Below are 23,407 nucleotides of genomic sequence, written 5' to 3' on the forward strand. Positions count from 1 at the left end.
ACCGTTGGTCATTATCAGCTCAGCGCTGGAGACTGCTCCATCTCCATCACAAAGACACCACCGGTTACCCCCCAGACGCCCACCCTTCTCTCTCTCCGTCGCTCACTCGCTCTAACCCCCCAAACTCACTGCACGGTTTGCCTTTCACTGCCCTTTATTGGTGATATTTGCTAATCAAGCATCACTATTGTTCCTGCATAGAGTTTTGATCAAACCCCTTACTGTAAGTATTATACTTCAGTATAACTCATGCTGTACTGTATTTACTTTGGACGTAAATGACACCTCGAATCATTTGGCTTGTTGAGGAGAGATATGCCGTTACTTTTCCGAGCGATTGCATGGTAGGTGCTAAAATTAGAGAGAAAAAAAATTCCATAGACATTGAAGGAGGAATCTGAGGCATATCTAAGAACTAGAAAATCAACGAGAAACTTGAAGTCTTCTTTTGACCTGGGACAATAAGTAACCACCAAGCAACCACACATAACACCCTAGAAACCACCAACTTAGTATGGGAATTGTAATTAATTGGTTTAGGTTTAATTTCGCTTCCACAAAGCAATTACAGTTCCTTAATTCATTATTAGCCCATTCTCCATAAAAAAATGCTAATGAAAAAATGCCATTATTTTGTTACATGCAATTTTCTTCTTTAAATATAGAACCTTGAAAAGAACAACAAAACTCTGAAGTTTATGAATGTAGAGTACAGTTCAAAAGTTTGAGGTCAGTAAGATTTTTTTTTTTTTTTTGAAAGAAATATTTTTATTCAGCAAGGATATGTTAAACTGATGAAAAGCGACAGTAAAAACATTTATAGTGCTTGAACATTTTAAATAAATGCTGATCTTTATATATCATGGTTTTCACAAAAATATTAAGCAGCACAACTGTTTTCAACATTGATAATATTAAGAAATTCCAAATCAGCATATTAAAATGATTTCTGGAGTATAATGTGTCACTGAAAGCTGGAGTAATGACTGTTGAAAATTCAGCTTTGCTATTACAGGAATAAATTACACTTCAAAATAACAATTTTACAACGGTAATTTTAATATATTTAATAAATTGTAATAATATTTCACAGTATTACTAATTTTATTGTATTTTTTTTTTAAAGGGTGAGCATAGGACATTTCTTTCAGAAATATTACAAAAATCTTACCAACCTCAAACGTGTATATCTTTTCTACTTGCTCTTGATTTACATGTTAGAAGTCTTAAGCACACATAACAGTACACAGTTCTTTACTTTTTTGAGTTTAGCATGACAAAATTGTGGTTCAGTGAGTCAGGATCAACTCCAATCAGTGAATGAGTCGATAGACTGATTCAAACAAACCTCTCATTAGATCCAAAATCTTTATGACTGATTAATTAAAAAGAATCATCTCATATGAGTCATTTGTTCACAAACAGGGATTATACTTTTTTTTTTTTTTTGTCATGTGCAACCAGTGAGGACAACTCAAAAGAGTTTTTGTATTATTTTGTGGTTTCTCTCTAAAAGCTAAAAAAATGTTTCCCCTTGTAGACTCCGCACTTTCTGAGCATTTTAGTTGGCTGTTCCATCCACATCTGTGGAAGAATGCAGATGTTCAAGAACAGTTATGAGAAGATCTGGTTCTCCATTCCCAATCCCACTAACAATTATACATCAGTGTGCTAAAAAACACTGACAACCACTTACTACATACTATTGCTAACTGCACAAGCAAGCGCATTTTCCTCAGAAAATGCAAAAATTCATTAATTTCTGCTTAAACAGCTTTCCACATCCCTGCTTTTACCCCTTTCTCCATCAGTGTTTCTTATGCTCCTGTTGTTCTTTCGTCTCTTTGTCCTTTAACCTCTGTCTCTCTCTTCCTCTCAACTGTACTTTCACTATCCATGTATTTTTCTTCTCTACACTTTTTTTATTACTGCTATCTCATGCAAATTGATGTTTAAGAAGACCCTCCCCACCGTCACACCTAGGCTGTGCCCCCCTCCCCTGACCTTGAGCTCTTGTTATCACACTTGTGCTCAAATGCGGCGGAAAAGGGAGGAAGACTGACAGGGGGAACAAAAAAAAAGAAAGAAAAAAGGCAACCCCTCCTTCATCCAATCCTCTGTGCATAAGAGCTGCTCTGTGGCACTATTAATTACCTCTCTTTAGTGTGTGTGTATCACCTCTATCTGAAAGGATTATCGGGGCAGAGGGTGGCCACTGATATGTTTGTGTTTCAGGGCCAAGAGTCACAGAGCATATTCTCACACACACATACACATGACCTTGTGCAAAACTGCATTCATAGACACAAATATGTGTACATTGCACCACCTTTTTCACTTATATATATATATATATATATATATATATATATATATATATATAAAAAGTTAATCCAAGTTGTGACAAAATCTAGCATTTTATCTACCTAAAATATAGCATATTTTCCCCCTCACCGATTTTAGGTTTATGCTATTTTTAAGTGAATCTTGTTTGTAGCATCAAAATATATCTTACAACATCCCTCACTACTGCTGTACTATTTGGTAGTTATTAAATTCCAAGCAGTTGCATCCAACAGTGACATGCTATATTTTATCTGAAAAAGTATGCAGCTTTTATAACTTTATATTAATTGAGAGACTATACTGTAAAACTGTTTGTAATAATAAAAAAATGCTAGAGTAAAAAACTTTTAATTGGTAACTGTAAGTTACCTGACCATATATGATGAAAACTTGTAAATGTTTAACATCACATTATATGTAATTGTATTGTATTTATTTTAAGTACCATATTACCATATGTCCCAGAAGTCCCTGTATGACATTACATATGATTATAGATTATTTTTCTTATATTTGTTATCAGTGATGTACATTAGGGTATTACAATTCCTGTTTAAATGTAGTTTATAGCATTATTTTAGTCAAGTGTGTCACTGTCATGATACTTTGTCTTTGTGTGACCCTTAACACCATGAACTCAGATTCATCACGTGGCTTTCTATTTTGCCACCTGCATTATTTTGGTGGTTATTAATGCATTTTGAAGTAAAGGCAAATTTTGGTATATTAACAATATATAACTGAAACATACAGTTATAAGTTATAAAATATACCTTGTCATAGTATTTTTTATGATACATTTCTGACAATCAATGCTGCCATTATTTTATGTATATTTAACCAGGCACTTTTTTATTTGTTAAAAGACTGAGTGAAAAGATCTAGTGAAAGCAATGAAAAATGGTGAAAAACCATTACCACAATGATAATTAGAACTATATTTTTAAAGATTTTTTTTAAAAAATGTCATTATCTGTTTAAAATGTTCTTTGTGTAGAAGTCTAATTAAATTAGTCCCAAGTCAAACTGAGTATTTTGTTCAAGGAAGAGCAATATTTAGTGCAATATAAATTCATGTTCCGACTTTGATTGTTTGATTTGTTTACACTGATTCTGGGCTAACTGAACAGCATTTATCTTACACGATCAGCGGTTGCACTTTATTTTACAGTATGTGCACTTTCAATGTACTTACAGTGTACTGAATAGCACAAGGTAACTACATAGGTTAAAGGTGCTCTAAGTGATGTCACGTGTTTTTAGGCAAAAACATTTTTTGTCACATACAGCAAGCATCTCCTCACTATCCGCTAGCTGCCTGTCCCCTGAACACACTAAAAAAAAACGCAGTCTCTGTAGTCGCTACAAGCTCCGAAAACGGCAATAAAAACAAACTGGTGCAGCCTGGACCACGAAACATAAACAGTGCCCCCAGCCAATAACCAACAAGAATGATTTTAAAATGCGTGTTCATGACTGTTTCAGGAAGCACGGAGGGGGAGGAGGAGGAGGAGGAGGGAGGGTCTAGCTAGCCTCCGTTTTATTTGACAACACTTCGAACGTCAACAGGAAGTTACTCCACCCAGGATCACTTAGAGCACCTTTAAGATTAGGCTTAGGGGTAGGTTCAGAACTAGTACCTAGTTATTACCATAGCCCCTTAAAGACAAGTCATTTCACTCGGCAGCCATCTTTGAAATGCCTCTCAGGCATGCAAGTGTAGCTCCTATCTCTTTGAATGGGGAAACGTCAAATTCTCCAAAACTGTATTATTAAATTTCATATTTTAAATCACCAATGAAATCTGACAACAACTGTCTCATCAATTGTGTTTCTAAATGCTTGAATCATGACAACAAAAACAGCATTTTTCAGGCTGGACCAAGCTAATGCGCATGTGCAGTCCTAAGGGCAAGTCTCAGAACACTGAATGTTTCTATAGGAACCAGAGCTTCTAACGGCAGCTGCAGTGATGCGATGACTTTACCAAACAGTGATTGGCTCTTTTATTTAGAAGGTGGGATTTATTCCGCCATATTGCACCTTGCACTTTCTCCCATTCATAGTAATAGGACTTGGAGTGCACAGTCTTTCTGTATATAAAGTCTCTGGTTATTACCCAGTTATTAATACAATAAGTATATAGTATGTACATGCAAAACAGGACTGAAAAATAATAAAGCAACCAACACTATATTTATTAAAACCAACTACAAAACAGTTCCCAATCAGGCTGATCTATGGACCGGTTGCAATCATGAAAGGTGGGCATTATTGCATTGACTGAGTAATAAGCCAATCATGTGCTATTGAAGGCACTGCCTTCCCTCACATGACTTTTTGTCTGTTCCTCCCCTCACGCTTCAGGGCATCTATGAGAAAATAATGCTCAAGAAGCCAAACAGACGCTGCCTCTCTCTGAAAGCTCATCTGCTGGTGTTGCTGTTGGACAGTGTTACAAAGATGAGTGCTTTGGACAATATTTCTTCTCATATTCCATATTATTTTTTGTTTTATTATTGTACTGTTGATTATTTTCTCATCCAATGTTTTTAAGAGGCACCGCCTCCCTTGCCTCCTCAAAGAAAACGGCTCCCATGCCCACACAATCACACGTTTAAGCAAATAAAACACACATTTACACACACACACATTGCATCCTGGCAACAGCACCTCATACCTTGGCTACAGGCGGACACAACCTTAATCCTTAAACCCACATCAAATTCAAACTGTTTCCAGTGTAATCACAATTCAAACATGCACACACAGTGTAAACAGTCTTTGTGTGCTTGGTGGATTAGGGAGAGGTGGGAGATTTGGGGTGCATTTTGCATACGTAATAGAAAACTCTAGAGAACCCCCCAGAAGGACAGGAAAGGGATGGGGGTAAATAGAAATAATGAGAAGATATTCACCATTTTCATCCAGAAATGCATTCAATATATGACACTCATTAGACATGATTAATGAAGAGTATGGATTAAGAAACTTAAGAAACCATAAATTACCTATGCCTCTTATCTGAGTGTGTGAGAGAGAAAAAGAGAGGAAGAGCAAGAGGAAGCTAAATGGAATCAGATATGGGATCAATTTGCTAGAGGAAGAGGGATCCAGAACCTCGTGAATTCCCATTCACCTCCCAATCTAGGAAAAAAATCAAGTGTAACAATTTAAATGTTGTGTATAGAGATGCACCGATATTAAAATGCATACAGAGGATAATTACGATCATGTGTGAACAAATATAATGGATAAATGTCTGATATTCAAAATCTATACAGTTTAGTCTAAATAAATAAAACACTAAAATCAATCATTTCAAATGCTAAGTAAATTTGGGCATCACAACATTATAATGTACAGTTCGAAAAATGGATATTTAAAGATTTACTAAGGTTTACATTTAAAAGTGTTATTAAATTATTATTCAATCAAGTTTTTAAAGCTTTAAACTTTAAGTGAGTGTTAGCCAATGTAATCTAAGATAATGACAGCAAAAGCTTTAATTTTTTTTTATTATTTTTTAATAAAAAATATTTAACTGGACATAACTTAATGAAATTGTGTTTGGAAATTGGGTAGTGGATTTCAAGTTCTCAGCATGCTTTGCAAAGGACTGGATAAGAAGAATAAATGTTGAAATTAAGCCTTATTTTATTTGGGTTTTAGTGAAGGGAAAGACCGGTTTAGTGTTTAATGCTGTTATGTTTTACATTTAAAAGAGTATCTGTTCTGTTGAAGTTTTTGTGATTATCGTTGTGCTGAAGAGTATATGACATGGTAAACACTACATTGACTCTGTTAGTGATGACTGCGCTAATGCCAATGTCAAGTAATATCTTACTTGTTCAAAAATATACATGCTAAATAAGTTATATTAAACATGTGCTATGATAGCTGTGGATTTTAACTGAGATTAATTGGTTCCCAGCCTACAACTCAAGTATTTAGAGTATTTTGTTTGTTACAAATTATTATATTCCTCTAACTCAATTTAGTTTGTTGGTTGAACAATTTCAATCAAAGTTGTCACAACTCAATTTTATGCAAATGGTTGCATTTTTTCTTTTTTTCTTTTTTTTTTATTGAGCCAACATTTTTTAGATTATCCACCTCCAATATTCCACTTGCAATAGTCTATATAATGTCAGGTTTTGTTATGGCACGTACATACTCACTGCCACAATATTTTTAATATGGCATAGAGGTGGCCTAAATGTATATACACAGAATGCTCAAATGCTGATTGTTGATTCTCCTGCACAGCAGACAGAAAACAAGACATATGATGATTGACATGACAGAGCTGCAGTAGCTCAGCAGAGCCTTTTCCATGCAGGTCAACTGCTTTCCTGTGATGTGATTTACAAACAGTGCTTTGAAGAAAGGTGTACAGTGTGCCACTGCATATACGCAAATGTATTTGTACGGTGCCAGTGATGGTCTACTTGGGCTAAAATAAGGGACTTCTTTTATAGCCGTCTCACCTGTGTTCAGGAAAAGAAAACATTTCCAATAAGCTAAATTTTTGTTGTGTTTGTGAGCAAAATCTGTTTTTCACAGATTTTTCAGAAATCATAAATGAATCATAATGGCCTTCCATTTTTTTCTACATTTAGAAAACAACACACCTCCACAGAATATGTTAAGCCAAACTGTTTTATGTATAATATTATTAGAAACTGAACAATTAGTCTTAATCTTTTGGCTATTTACATTAACCTAATGTAAGTTATCTGGAAGCGCTATGTTAACATCCACTTTTTCACGCCAAAATATTCCATAAATGAAAAGATGCAAAGAAAAGCCATGAAGGACGCTCTGACCCATTTCTGGTCTCAGCTGCAGACCGTTTACTCTCCTGTCTCTCTCAGTTCAGTAAGAAGTGTGTGTATACGTAGAGGCGAGAGAGGCTAACAGATAAACATTTTTCTATTTTCATGCCAGCTCCTCTTGCTTTTGTAATTCAAATGCAGACACAGGAAACTGGCAGCCAAGAGGCACACACACTCTTACACGGATGTGCGGCCATACACACACGCCTTGTAATGCTATCGACCCCTGGCCTGTCATGCAATGCCACACACACCGGTCTCTCTGTGCCTGCCTTCCAACTGATAACCAGAAGCCATCGTCCAAACCAGCGGAGGAGTGAGAGACTGTAAGTGGGTTTGTGAGTTTAAAAGAGAGACAGAAACAGTAAACGGGAGCGTGTTTGTATCAGTGATTGAGGAGTTTGCATCTAAAGAGGTCATAATATCAAGATTTCCTGCACTGATTCTCACTAAACTGCTCAAGGAAAATGTCTAGTTCATATTTCACTCCAAAAGTCAAAAGAAAGATGACACTATACTTTGCTTAAGTTAAGATTTCTGCATCATGACATTGTCACATAATTATTATCAAAATAGACAATCAGAGATGTGGCAGCGATTTTGAATCTGCTTGGGTCTTTCCCAATCCCACACCCCTCTTCTTCCCAATATTACCAGTTGCATTTTCAATTTTCTACTTGATAAAAGGCAGATTAAATAATTAGTTTATAAAGAAAGTCTTTAGCTTATCTGAGTTTCTATGAGTGGAACACATGAGCCAGAAGAAAAAGGAAGAGACAAGAAAGAACAAAAAAAAAAACAATTCCCTAAAGAAGCCACACAAAGAGATGAATGAATGAGATGACAAAGTGAAAAGCACAATACTGCTACAAAACAAATGTCTACTGTTTCCCCCCAGGTGGCGACACCGCACAACATAGCATGATGACACTTATGAATCACAATGGTCAGTTCATCAATAGAAAAGCAATATACAAAATAATAATAATAACTAGAATGTACATTTCCTGAAGAAAATGTGAATGGTGCTTGCAGTGGCAAAACTCGGAACTCAATAATAATAATATGAAAAATATGAAAGTTAGATTAAAAAGGGGGCTATTTATGAATAAAATTTGTAATAAAATGTAGCTGCATTCACAATTCACACATGTACACATTAATACTTCTATTCCGCAAGGATGCATTAAACTGACCAAAAAGTGAAAGTAAAGCCTGAAATGTTAAAAAAAGTATCCAAATTATATATATATAAAAAAATGCTGCTGTTTTGAACGTTCAATTAGTCAAAAAAAATAAAATAAATAAATAATAATAAAAAATAAATAAATAATACAGTTTCCACAACAGTATTATGTAGCCCAACTGTGTTCAACTTTGATAATAATAATAATAATAATAATAAAGATTGTTGAGCAGAAAATCAGCATATTAGAATGATTTCTGAAGGATCATGTGACACTGAAGACTGGAGTAATGGCTACTGAAAATTCAGCTGTCATCACAGGAATAAATTACATTGTGAAATACACTACCGCTCAAAAGTTTGGGATCGGTAAGATTTTAATGTTTTTAAAAGAAGTTTCGTCTGCTCACCAAGGGTGCATTTATTTAATTAAAAATACAGTACAAACAGTAATATTGTGAAATATTATTACAATTTAAAATGACTGTTTTCTATTTGAAAATATTTTAAAATCTAATTTATTCCTGTGATGGCAAAGCTGAATTTTCAACATCATTAATCCAGTCTTCAGTGTCACATGATCCTTCAGAAATCATTCTAATATGTCAATTTGAAATATAATCTTTTGTAACATTATAAATGTCTTTACTGTCACTTTTGATTGATTTAATGCATCCTTGCTGAATAAAAGTATTAATTTCTTTAAAAAAAAAAGAAAATAAAAATTCTTACTGACCCCAAACTTTTGAACGATAGTCTATAATGTTACAAAAGCTTTGTATTCCAGACAAATGCTGTTCTTTTGAACTTTCTATTTATCAAGGAATCCTGAAAAAAAAGTACACAACTGTTTTCAACATTGATAATAATAACAAATATTTCTTGAGGAACTAATCATCATATTAGAATGATTTGACTGGAGTAATGATGCTGAAAATTCAGCTTTGCCATCACAGGAATAAATTACTTTGTCAAATATATTTAAATAGTACACAGTTATTTTAAATTGTAATAATTTTTCACAATATTACTGTTTTTACTGTATTTTTAATTAAATAAATTAAGCCTTGGTGAGCAGACAAAACTTCTTTTAAAAACTTTAAAAATCTTACCGATCCCAAACTTTTGAGCGGTAGTGTATATTCAAATAGACAATATAACATTTCACAATATTACTGTAGTTTTAATCAATTAAATGCAGCCTTAGTGAGCTTCTTACAAAAATATAAAAGAATCTTACAGACCGCAAACTAAATCCTCAATTCAAGCTCACAAGCACACATCCATATTTATTTCTCAACTGATTTAAACTGTTCTTCTCCTGAACTTATGTCTTCTGCAGATGGTTCCACGCAGGAATCAAAAGCTCAGCAGCATAACATCAACGTGGGAAAGAACAGCTTTATCTGAGCGCTGTGCTTTGACATTTTCACTGAGCTGTTCCCTTGGGAGTCTAATCGATATAAATACTCTAAATAAACTTTGTCAAATCCTTCTCTAAGTCTCATGGACAGTGTTCCTCTTCACTATAGGAGAGAAGTCATCACAGGATTTACACTAATGTCAGCACGCACATTCATAAATGTTAACCTGGCAATCAGTGGGGACCCTTATAAGTGTTTATGATATTGTGATCACTATATGACTTGGCCCTCCTTCAATTTAAGTCTATTTTTTCACCCATTTTATCAAAAATCATATATAAAAATCACTTAGAAAAGTTATAAAAGCACACCATATTATCTTCTGGGGACATTTTACAGCCATATTTGTCACTGAAGGCTAGGTCACAAAAACATGCACGTAAGCCCAGGTCAATGTTCCACTGTTGTAGTACCTCATCTATATCAGTAGATGGTGCTGTATGTCTATCACACCAACACATATACATCTATGTAGACATAAACTATATACAGTATTTGTTTCCTGTTTAAACATTTGAACAGGCTGATTCCAGACCTTTCTATCTCCTGATGGCATAAGGTGTAACTAAATGTAAAACATACCTGCAAAATATCCTCTATAGTGAATAAGAAATATTAAATGTTCATTATAAAGTTTTCTTACTGAAATAAAATCCAGAAATGTTCATATCATCTTTGATGACAGCAAAACCTTATTTATTGCTTGCTGCTGACTTTTCTATTTAAAAGAATGGGTTGCATGGTGCAAATTGATAACTTTGAATACAAAAACTGTATGTTCCTCATACATTTCACTTATGCTAATGGTTCAATTAAATTTCATTACAGTGTAAAGGATTACTAGGCTGATCAGTTTGTGGAAAGGGGGGGGGGATTTTAAAAAGAAGTTTTAAAAATGGTAATTGCTCACCAATATCCTCTTAAAAGGTTTGGAATCTGTATCCCCTTCAGACCCGTAATATCTGAGCCAGAACATAAAAGCTATGTAGTGTACTGCTAATAGCCATCACAAACGCTGCATCCAGTTGTGCGTGTGTGTACAGAACATGCTTAAAACTGTATTTTAAAGAGAATGAAGAACGTTTGATTTGATTTGTGGGGAAAGTGATGTCCTTACAAACGTAAAACAGGTTGTGACCATATTATATAATAATGCAGATTCAAAGTTTGAATAGAAGATTGAATAAAAGAATGAACAGAAGAACAGGATCAGTCGCACCAAACAGCACATTTATCCCAGACGTCACATTTTCTTTGTAAAACTTTCACTCTTTGCATAGCTTGTGTGAACACTCGCACTTCTCTCTGTCTGTCTCCTTTGGGTTTTGTGGCAAACTTAGTAGAGTTGAGTGGTTGTTTGTTAGTGAAGACAGGTGCAGGCCTCATCCCCACACACACACACATATATACACACACAGTATAAACAGACCCAGTAGAAAGGGACTGGTCTGACAGAATGCCTTTTCACACCTGACTGGGCCTAGCATAGGGCGACAGGCCAGAGCTCCCAAAGCACGACACACACACACACACACACACACACACACACACACACACACACACACACACACACACACACACACAGAGGGGTATCTGTACTGTATTTAACTTTGAGCCCTCTAGACTCCAGGATAGTTTAAAGGCCTTAAAGACCGTCTGTTGAGGGTGACTCAATTTAAGTACCTACACACACAAACAGAACCAGGGCAGGACCCAGAGGATGAAAGTAATGCACAAGCAGATGGACTCAGCCCAGCAGAACCAAGTGGACCTGTAGGAAACCATCTCACGCTATTTTACCCCACTATAAAGCCAACAGACTCGGACGACAGTCCACATATGTCGTCCACGCAAACAGCAATTCACTGTGATGGCAAAAGGCCTTTTGGCCTAGACAGAACTAATATTTTGTTGTATTATTTATTGTATTATTTATTATTTGAATTATACAACTGTAAAATCTTTAATACAGGATCTCCTTCAAACTGTGTAAAACAGCTTTCTTCCTTTAATTTTTTTCTGTCGATTTACTTATTTATTAGGTGTTTCTCATCTGATTTTTCTCAAGTGTATCAAAATCGTACCAACACAATATAGAAGTATCTTAATTAATTTTACGAAAGGCAAATTAATACTTAATACAATTTAGACATTAAAATGCATTAATATTACCAAGCATAAGCCTATTAACATGGAAAATTCTTAACATGACATAGGCTGAATATTAAAATGTTTATTATGAAATATTATATTGTACATTATTTAATTTTATTAAAGAGATTTTTAATATATTATTAACATGACATGGGCTGAATACAGTATAATATTATAAAATAAAAATTATGAACTATAATAAAAAAATGTTCATATTCAGCCTGTCATGTTAATTAGTTTTCATATAAAATAAAATAAAATAAAATAAAATAAAATAAAATAAAACCAAAAATTATTCAGCCATTTTTTATATATTTTTACTAGTGGGTGCAGGACACTATAGTTAATTTATGTAAGCTGCAAAATATTATACCCAAAAATTCTTCATACAGTGGACTACCAGTAAAATTGATACAAATTTGGAACAAAAAATTATTCAGACACTTTGACCTGACCATGTTTTGCTTAAGTGTTATCTAACATAATTAAGATTATTTTTTTCTGACACAGTTTAACTCTGAGATCTTGTCATATTTTATTACCATTTTTTTAAACTACAGTGAATAAACTGTATTAATGAATGAAATGTTCAAGGTGTCTGAGTAAATTTTGGATTAGTGGGTTTTATTGTAGGAAATTAATTTACTTCATTTTTTTCATTTTATTTTATTTTAAATGTTACTTAACAACTGGCATTAATTTTCCACAGTTTAATTGTAGAAAAAATAGCCATGGCACCTTGGCAGAAACAACAAGATACCATGATACGCTTTTCAAGGAGGGATAATAATATCAGTTTCCTTCTTTGTGCTCTGAACTCAATCAGTAAGAACTCAGAAAACGCTCTTTATACTCAACACTGAGGAACAAAACCATCAAGCTGAGAAACGGTGAAAGTGAGAACGATTTTTTAAGACTTTTAACCCTCCACGCAGCTCTTTAACAGCCCTAGAGGCAACATTTTCTTTTCATCCCATCTTTCTATTTTTCTCTCTCTCTCTCTCTCCACTCTGCCACCCAGCGCACCAGGCTAGCGCTAACGATCTGGCCTTTTCATTAGGCAGGCTAGCTAATTAGACTGTGTGTGTGTGTGACGGGTCGAGTGACTGCTCGGCGCAGCGCGATGCTGGCAGCCCATTTCATGCTTTATCACGTCTTTTAATTGACAAACAACCTGCTCTTTTCTCTTAGGCTGAGGTCTATATTCCAAGAGTCTGCACGGATGTGTGTGCGTGTGCAGATGTTCCAGTGCGCCCCTTGACGTTTAGCTGTGTGTGTGACTGTCACATGCCTTCTCACCCTGGTGGATCTTTAGGGAGAAAATGCTCACTGAGTTTGCCAATTAACCACTTTCAGATTGTTCTGTGACAAAACGCATACACACAGATGCAAATACTGAGAAATGCACACAGCGACTCAATAAAACTCGTGTAAACAAATCGTATCATTTTAAGGAGTCTCAAACTCGCATTCAAATATTAAATTACATTTTAAAATTCAGTGTATTAAGTAACTTTATACACTTCAACACAAAGCTAGTTATTAAAGCAGCCCTTTGTGGCGAATGAAAGCTGATCTCTTCTCCGCTTAGACACACCATCAGGAGTCCACCATTTATCCACATTCACACAAAGGCAAAACCAGCGGGAGTCTTTTCTCTGCAAGCCACAATCATGCCTAATAGTGCTAATGATGAATGTGTGTTTATATACATGTGAGGGTTTATTACACACAAATATGCTTTGACTTTACTTTTGTCACAAAGGACTCCAGTCATTTTCTTAATTCAGATGCTTAACACAGTCAGTCACCTGGAATTCCCTCAGGCATATTCTGTATGCATTCGAGGTGTTTGCATAAGTTGTATTCACATTTTAAATGAGACGCATAGAAAAACATATAGAAACAAATCTTACCGTAAGGTGGTACTGTCTCCAGATTTCTGGACAGGCCTGTTGAAAACAAAAAGTCATTGTAAAAACCCAATGTTTACATAAAATGAGAGTCTAGAGATTCAGAAACGCAAAAAAAAAAAAAATACCACACAAATGTTTATGACAATTCCACAAAATCCATGGAGTGCTTCAGACATCCATCAGGACATGAAGTTGAAACCTTCCTCTTTTCTTTTCATCTCTGTTTCTGTTCGTTTTTGATCAGCTATACATTTCCGCGATGTTTTGTTGTCTTTGATTAAAGAAGCTAAATGATTGAGAACTTTTAGGGCCTATTAGGAAACTATTCATAAACTGGTTGATGTTTATGGAAGGACTGATGTTATTGAAAACCAGTTGATGAATGTAAATTTTTAAATATAACATGAAAATGAAATCCAGCAAAACAAGAGAAGATGACAGAGATGAAATGAGAAGATGTGGACATGAAAGGAGATGGGGAAATGAACGAAAAGGCAAAACAATAAGAAGAGAAGAGAAGAGAAGAGAAGAGAAGAGAAGAGAAGAGAAGAGAAGAGAAGAGAAGAGAAGAGAAGAGAAGAGAAGAGAAGAGAAGAGAAGAGAAGAGAAGAGAAGAGAAGAGAAGAGAAGAGGGAAAAGAGAATGAAAGGAACTAAGAAGAAGAACAGAGAAAAAGAAAATGGAACAAGATAAAGGAAAACAAAATGGAACAGGAAAACGGAAAAAACTGAACTGGAAAAAGAGGGGAAAAGGAAGTGGAAAAAGACAATAGATCAGGAGAAAGCAAAAGCAAAAGAAATTGTAAAGGAAAGGACAATAGTAGAAGAAGAAAGAGGTGCGGTGTTGACAGCTCAAGCCATCTTAACAGACACTGAGCGAGGGTCGTTAGCGCATTTGCCCTGTGAGCATCCTACGTTTCTCTGAAAATTGAAAGTGCCGAGGGCACAGCAGCCAGACTCATTTATACAGTTAGCTTTTCATTTAACCCCACCTGAGAGCCGAGCAGAGAGGGAGGCAGAGGCTGTAGGGTTACCCTGCTGAGGGTATTGAAGGAAACATTCAGAGTCTTTAAGAATCTGCTTTCCTTTCCCTCGCTCGCTGTGACAAGATGATCCAGCAATAAAGCTATTAAAAACACATTTCCATACTGCCAGATACTAAAACCAGGACCTTTATGAAATCATGAGTTCTACTGTTGTTTTAGACTTAAAGGGTAAAAAAAGGTTTTACTAAAAAATAACAACTTAAAAACAAAAAATATGTTTGAGTAATAAAGTAATAGGGAGGACAAAAATTGAAAAATTTATAATGGAAATATTCTTACAGTCATGAAACTAAAATTGGAAATGAATATTTTTGAGTTGCACACAATGAAAACAAATCTGGCAAATTATCTGGGTTCAGACTGCACAACATTTACATATCCTGAACATGTAACAAACATGTAAATTTAAAAAAAACAACAACAAAAAAAAACATTGGTGTTTCATTATGAAGAAGTAGTATGTTACAGCAAGCCCAAAACCGGAAAGTAAATGGACCGGCTGATATGCGTCAACTCAAAGTTCGTTAACAAATGCTACATAGCGGTTTTTGGGTCTGGTGTAATTACAGATTATAAGCATAATTAAAAGTCATGTTGTGCTGGCGGCTGAAGAATTGTTTGTTCAGTTAACCAGTAAGATCAACTTAGCTCTGCGTTCCTTATTTACCATATATTCTAGATTCATCAACAACTAGAAGTCTTACAGGGATGAAGCGCATTATGATTGTGATCATGTGATGTGAGAACTTAGTGAGTTTAGATAATCAGAACGACTTCTTACTTTGACTAATAGAATGCAGCAGAATATCTTGCAGCAGGATTGTTTAACTGCACCCGAATCCTAAATGTGTTTGTTTGTCATGTTATGCATGAATGGGGCCAATTCCGTTTCAATTAAAACTATGCCAAAATTATATTAAAACTGTTTCCAAATCACAAGACAACAGAAGATGAACAAACTTAACTAGCTTTTACGGGGAGGGAATGTGTTCTTGCATTCAAAAAAAAAAAAAAAAAAAAGCATACATAGAGAATACAGGGGTCTTTGTAAAAATTCAACCCTCATGGCGTGAGATGCTGAAAAAACACAAGCAAGACGCAATGGTCAGAGATGTCCATCTGCATGAAAGAAAAAAAACTAGTCCACTGCACTAATTGCAATGACCCTGACCCATCACCTAGATATAAAACATGACTCCAGTCTTTGTTTTAACAAGCTATATATTCTCTCTTTCATCTCTCTTGTTGTTTCTAAAAGTCACTTGTTTCTCTTCCTCCCCCATTTCTATCTCTCTCAGTGGGGTTGTTGTTGGGGGTGACGAGTGGAGCGTGTGTCCCACTCACAGCCTGTGAAGCGTCTGTCTTAATGAGAGAAAGAATGGCCCCAGAGATAGATGCACACACAAACAAACAAGTAACACACAATGCAACACATTACACTCCGAAACAAACACACACTCCCACAGAGAACTACTCACGTCAATGAAGTGTCCAGTCATGCCACAGCGGTGGCAGCATTTATGCCAGTAAGCTTTCTCCAGACAGTCGTCATAGGTGTGGCCGGGCAGCGAGCAGTTAGAACAGTGACGGTTCGGACAGGTCCTCAGTAAGTGTCCCAGAAGCCCACATAATGAGCAGCACGGCAACTTCTGCTCATAAACACACACACACACAGTCACAATAAGGACAACCTTGACACTTAGTGACAGCTGCCTAAATAAAAACACTATTAAATTGAAAGAAGACACTGTTCTTAATATATTAAAACTAGAAAACCTTAAGAATTTTCTTTTTTCTTATGCATGATATGCATTTATTTGATAAAAATGCAGTAAAACAGTAACATTATTAAATATTATTATAATTTAAAACACCCATTTTCAATTTAAATATATATAAAAAAAAAAAAAAAAAAAATATTTTTTACAATCCAGTAAATAAAACAATTATATATTGTCAAAATATGTAAATGTTTGACCCAAAATGCATTTTATTGTGACCTATAAAGTGAAACATTATCCAACTGTCTGACAAACTTGATACTGATTGGTCAATCGCAGCATTTTGAGACAGTGGCTAAACTGTATAGTTGACAGTTTTTTGGCTAATCCGGTACTATATGTGTCAGCACATTCGTTGAGTGGAAATGAGAGGATTTGGACCTTTGCTGTGGGGCAGGTGACTGTAGTGTAGTCAGAGTGAAGGGTGGATAATGATGTACCTTTGGTGTGGGGCAGTTTTTGGAGAGATGGCCGGTCTTTCTGCAGTTGTGACACGTGACGGATTTTTCAACGTAGTAACGGTTTGAGAAGCGGTTTGAAACCTGCCTCAGGCCAACCCGTTTATTACAGATCTGAGCCTACACACACACACAAAAAATGGTAATCACCTCCTATGAAAGACAATCCTTTAAAATAACATTTTCTGTTTTAAAATGTAACTGTAAAATTATGTTTTAAAATACAGTATTGTATTTATTAAAGATTTGACAAAAATAGTAACATTACCCATTTATCCTTTTCTGATACAGCCCAGTTCTGTATATCCCCTCCATCATTTGCATGTTCTACAAAAAAAGATCAGTACATGAGAAAAACAAACTGAAACCATCAACATGAAATTAGATAAAACTTCAATAAGACATTGTTTGCGATTATGTGTGTGTGTCTATAGTACAAGAGGCCCACTCCCCTAATTTGACCTTCTTTTTTTTTTTTAAGATCATTCTCAAGAGACAGAGAGACAGTTACTACAGCAATACACAGCTGCACATCAACACACACAGCATTAAAATACGCCACACGCACACACACACACATTTGTTTCACTATATCAGTGAGGACACTGCCTAGACGTCCATTGATTTTATGATATTTTCTATGGCCTAATCCAACCCCTACCCCTAAACATAACCCTCACAGAAATATGCGCAAAACACTAGATTTAAACAAAAATATGTTTTGCCTGATTTATAAGCCTTTTTAACTAGTGAGGACCAGTGAAATGTCAAGATGGTTGTCATAATATTTCACTTCCTAAGTGAGGATATTTGGCCCTCACAAGTATAGCCAAATATATAACGTCATAAAAAAAGTAAGTAATGAAAATAAACAAAACAACTCTCTGAGAACTGACCAGAGCTGACAAGAGTCGTCAAACTACTGATGCTAGTTTAGCATGTCATATTAAACTGTACTGAAAAAAATGATACTGATTCATGAAACCAAATTCATATTCATATTTCACAGACAAAAAGAGACAAACTAATAAATATTGTTACGAAAACAAACCTCATGTGTTCATTAACTTGTGAGTGTGCTTTTTAAATCTACGCATATAACATGTCGCAACAATGCCCCCCAAACATCCCTGAGGACCCCAAGTACAATAAACAGGAAACATTTCCTTTAATCCTGATGCCCCCCTTCTGTCTCTCTCTCTCTCTCTCAGACACACACACACACACACACACACACACACACACACACACACACACACCTCCGTGTCTCTACGTGGGGGAAATGCCTCGTCAGTCACGGCCCAGCAATCACACAAAGCCAGAGAAAGGAGGACCTCACTATGGTAATCCTGCCAGGCCTATTCACAATGACAAACACACACACCAAAGATACTATGATGTACTTCTCATATGAATATTAGGAATATTTTCATAAATCCACCTAGTTTTCACATCAAATCACCTTTATACACTTAAATAAAATAGTATGTGGAGTTTTTCCAACTGGCATCTACCCAAATTATACACCACCACCAGAGGGGGCACTAGAGAGTAAGCCATAATCAACATTACAAAAAACCTTGCGCTTACCATACAGCGAGACCGAGATGGAGGGATGAAAAGTGGAGCAAGGGAGGGGGGAATAGCGGAATAGCGACAGATGCTACTTGTACGTCTCATAGGTATGCTAATTAACATAGAACCAACAAATAAAAATAAGAGGTGTGCGCACAGGGTGCAACTTCATCAGTGTGTGTGCGTTTTAATGAATTCCAGCTGACTAATAGTCTGAGAGAGAAGAAAGCTGGCGTGCGCCCGGCCACCATCGTTGGGTCCATGGAGAACAAAACGGATGTGTAGGAGAAACTAATTAACCATGAACACAAGCTCCCATTAGAGAGAAAGAGACTGAGATACTATTCTGACTTTAAGAGTACTCTGTGTGTAGGGAGCAGGCCATGTGAAGGCGTATCTCAAAACACAAACTGTCTGGGACTCTCTGAGTGTTTCCTCTAACAGCTGAATCACAGTCCTGAACTAAACTGCTACAAAAACTTGCTAATGGGATCCTCCTTGGAAAATTCATTTAGCCGGTTCTAAAGCGAGCATAAAGCCACAAAGAATACCATAGTGAATATAAACGACTTTTTTAAATATTTGTGACCGAAGTCTCTTATGGCAGCATTTTTTGGATTAAAATACAGTAAAAACATTTAAAATAATTGTTTTCTATTTTAATGTATTTTAAAATGTAATTTATTCCTGTGATGGCAAAGCTGAATTTTCAGCATCATTGCTCCAGTCTTCAGTGTCACATGATCCTTCAGAAATCATTCTAATATGCTGATGGTGCTCAAGAAACATTTATTATTATTACCAATGTTATAAACAGTTGTTCTGGAAATCGTGATACATTTGTTTTCAGGATTCTCTGATGGATAGAAAGTTCACGAGGACACCTTTAATTTAAAACTTTAAAAAAATTTTTTGCCAAAACTTGTAACATTAAAATGTCTATCACTGTTAATGCATTTAATGTGTCCTCACTGAATAAAAGTATTCATTTACTTTAAAAAGAAACTATTTCACAAATAATTACAAAGAAGTGGCAAGTAATATTGATTTAAATGTGAAATTGTGAAGTAAAAAACAGTTTTTTCTTGTAAAATGTACTCCAATAATCTTAACAATCTGTGTATTGTAATTTGTTAAAACATTCGGTAACACTATAATAACTGCACGCTATGAAGCATTAGTTAAGCATTAGTAAACAGTCAATTCATCATTTATAAAGCATTAATAGATATTAATGCTGTGTTCTTGATTTATAAGCATATCTATAAAGTGTTTAATAATTGTATTTTCATACTTTATTAATGATCAATTTATCACTTCTAAATTAAGTATTACATTATTTACAAACCAGTTATTTAGGAGTTGTCAGTGGTTCATAAGATCATTTAAGAAATAAAAGTAAATGATTAATAAACTATTTAAACATACATTTATACATATTATTTAGACATAATAATAGTTACTCAGTGTGTTGTTAAATGCTTTATTAACACATATTCCTACTGTAATTCATGATTAATTCAGGTAGTTATAAAACATTTAGAAGTTGTCAGTCATTTTTGTGAGCTCATCTAAAGTGAGGACTATTTTTGCCTCGTAAAGCTTTACAAAAGGAGATTTAAAGGCTCGGGTATCTTCTGCACTGCTGTTCTCTAATGATTTAAAGTTAGTACTGAGGTACTTTTGATACTGTGAAATATTTTATTATATTATTGTTTTATAAACAATATGTTGTTGTATTTTGGCACTTCTGTAATCCAGTGTTGGCACTGGTAAAATTTTTATTCAGCAATGTTTACACTTTACAGAAATTTATTTTTATAATCAGATTGCATAGGCTTAGTTTCATTTTACTGCACAGTTATGTTCTCTGGAGGAGTATGTGGATTTTTATTTTCTGTAAAATTGCAGAGGTTTTCTTTTAATTTTATATCAAGTTACCTGTCGTAAAGTTTCATTTTTTCCCCCTTGAAATAAACATTTCTATGTTCTTTATCCTTTAAATATCCTTTATAAAAGCTTTCCGAGGCATGAACAGTCCTTTAGATGAGCTCACAAAAATAGTTAACTGAAAACTACTAAATGTTTTATAACTACCTGAATTAATCATGAATTACAGTAGGAATATGTGTTAGTAAAGCATTTATTAACACACTGAGTAACTATTACTATATGCCTAAAAATAAGATGTATAAATGTACATTTATTAATCATTTACTTGCACTTTATAAATGATCTTATGAACCACTGACACCTGCTAAATAACTGGTTTGTAAATAATGTAATTCATAATTTAGAAATGATAAATTGATCATTAATAAAGTATGAAAATACTATTATTAAACACATTATAGATATTCTTATAAATCAAGAACAAAGCATTTATAGCTGTATTTATAAACTGCTTACTAATGTCTATTAATGTTTTATAAATGATTAATTAACTATTTACTAATTCTTAACTAAATGCTTCATGGCGTGAGTTATTCTAAAGTGTTACCAAACATTCATTAAATGTGCGCAGAAACACAGATGGTACATCATATATTAATGACATGAAAGTGGTGTGTAGTGGTTAAAGATTTGGCAGGATGTCGGTTCAAACTCCATGTGATCCAAGGCCCATTGGTATTGTCAAGTCACTTTCCTGTAGGGTGTCCAAACTCAGTCCTAAAAGGCCATTTTCCTGCAGAGTGTAGCTCCAACTTGCCTCAACACACCTGCCTGGAAGTTTCTAGTATGCCTAGTAAGACCTTGATTATCTGGTTCAGGTGTGTTTAATTGGGGTTGGAGCTAAACTTTGCAGGACAGTGGCCCTCCAGGAGCAGGATTGGACACCCCTGCTTTAGAGCCACATGGCATTTAGGACCAGGTGATTGGCTCAAAACAGCCTGGAAGCAGATCTGAGCACCCATGTGCCAGCAAATACGGCAGATCGGCAGATCTGAAATTGCATACTTCTAGGGTATCTTGTGGCAGCTGACCACAGGCTGGATCTGTGAAATGCAACCATTGCAGTTTCACACAGCAAGACTTCTGACTATTGGTATAAAGTTCAGTCTAGTTTGTTGCTTATAGCTTGCTATTTTTGCATGCACTAAGCATTTGAAAGTATTTGAGGCTACCACCTTTGAGCAAGACACTTGTAATGAGACGTGTTGTATTTCCAAATGAAGCAGAATATTCAGTGAGAACAGAAGATAGGGTGGGACTTTGGTTGTTTAGAACCGATTGGATTATTAAAAATTGGGTGTTCAATACAATAATGGAGCTACCTTGATGTCAGTTTTCAAACAATTGTGGAAACTCTAGCAGCATCTATTTTTTGACACAAATATGGAAGATTTAGGAGTGTGTGATATTTATCGGCTACGGTAATATCGTAACTGTTGTTTTAATGAAATGCGAGGCGACATTTCACTTTGAAAAAAAAAACCAAAACAAGTCCGAGTCCAAAAGCATTGACTGCACAATGAAGCCTATTAGAGTGAAGTTAAAATGCCCCAATAATTCAAGTTATTTTAACATATTATAATATTTTGATATAGTTAACTAATATCACACAAGCAAGAGAGCCATTTCAACATCAGCGCATGAGCGTGATCGCAAATTTGATATTGATTTTATAAAACAGTTCAACAAACAAGAAGTTAATACTGAGTGAGTTACATTTTAGAAATGGTATTGTTTGTTTTTGTTCCATTTCATCACCAACAAAAATAGTTCCCAAAAAGAAAATTTTTGTGCAACACTGCACTGTTTTGATGTTTATTTAAAACAAAAATAAAGACATTTTTAATAAAATCTGACAGATATCCTTCCATTAAGACATCAGAAAATTAATCCATAATTTCATCAAGCAAGTTTGAGCTTTTGTTTAGCATAGTTGTGCACTTTGTATGTGCGTTAATCAATTTTCATATGTGAATAAAAGCTGAAACTTCATCATATAAAGCAGTCTTTTCAGAAGACTTGGAATACACTGCTCGATTCATATGGATTACTTTTACCATGTCTTTATGAACTTTTTGAAACATGAAGTTTTGGGTCTGGTCTATTAAAAATATCCTTCTTTGTGTTTTAAAGATGAACTTAAGTCGTATAGTTTTGGAACGACATGAGGGTGAACAACTGATGACAGAATTTTCATTTTTGGGTGAACTAATCCTTTAAGTAAGACTTTAAGTAAAGGAGGTCAATTTTGATTTCATGCTGACTTAAACCTTAGGTTACTTCCAGGTGGACTGTACCTGTAAGGAAGTGTACTGTAAATCATGTTATCATGACTATTTGCTTCAAAAGGAATTTCTACAGTTATTTGAATAGATCTGTTGTCTTATCACAAAACGACAGAAAATAATCTAAAAAACCTCCAGTGTTTGTATAGGCAGCACATAACATCCTCTAGCAAACCAGTGACACAAGTATCAATGCTGAGCACCTCTCTCCGCACTCGTCTCCCTTAACAACCTCCCTCAAGTGTAACCATTCAGCCTTCTCCAGCAGACTCCCCAACACAGGGAGGGGGAACATGGGACTGAACCCTAAAAAAAGCTGATCAAAGCATCAAGCAGGCCCCGCCGTTAACCAGTTTTGGGGGATGCAGGCCCTTTGTGCGGTGCTGTTGACTTCTGCCACTGGGCTGGCGGAGGGGACAAAGAGAGCGGAAGAGAGGCCAGCAGTC

General features: G+C 35.2%; 1 protein-coding gene across 2 annotated transcripts in view; it reads right to left on the bottom strand.

Annotated features, from left to right (window-relative positions):
* Positions 1-23,407, bottom strand: part of zcchc7 (zinc finger, CCHC domain containing 7) — a 59,080-nt gene that overhangs the window by 5,894 nt on the left and 29,779 nt on the right. For both annotated transcript variants that reach the window (XM_048197628.1, XM_048197627.1), the window contains exons 3-6: positions 17,417-17,475; positions 17,131-17,268; positions 16,388-16,558; positions 13,865-13,900 (exon numbers count right to left, since the gene is read on the bottom strand). In XM_048197628.1, coding sequence (XP_048053585.1) covers positions 13,865-13,900; positions 16,388-16,558; positions 17,131-17,268; positions 17,417-17,475 — 404 coding nt within the window. The remainder of the gene's footprint in view (positions 1-13,864; positions 13,901-16,387; positions 16,559-17,130; positions 17,269-17,416; positions 17,476-23,407) is intronic.

The sequence above is a fragment of the Megalobrama amblycephala genome, linkage group LG7, assembly GCF_018812025.1.
Source record: "Megalobrama amblycephala isolate DHTTF-2021 linkage group LG7, ASM1881202v1, whole genome shotgun sequence".
NCBI lineage: Eukaryota > Metazoa > Chordata > Actinopteri > Cypriniformes > Xenocyprididae > Megalobrama > Megalobrama amblycephala.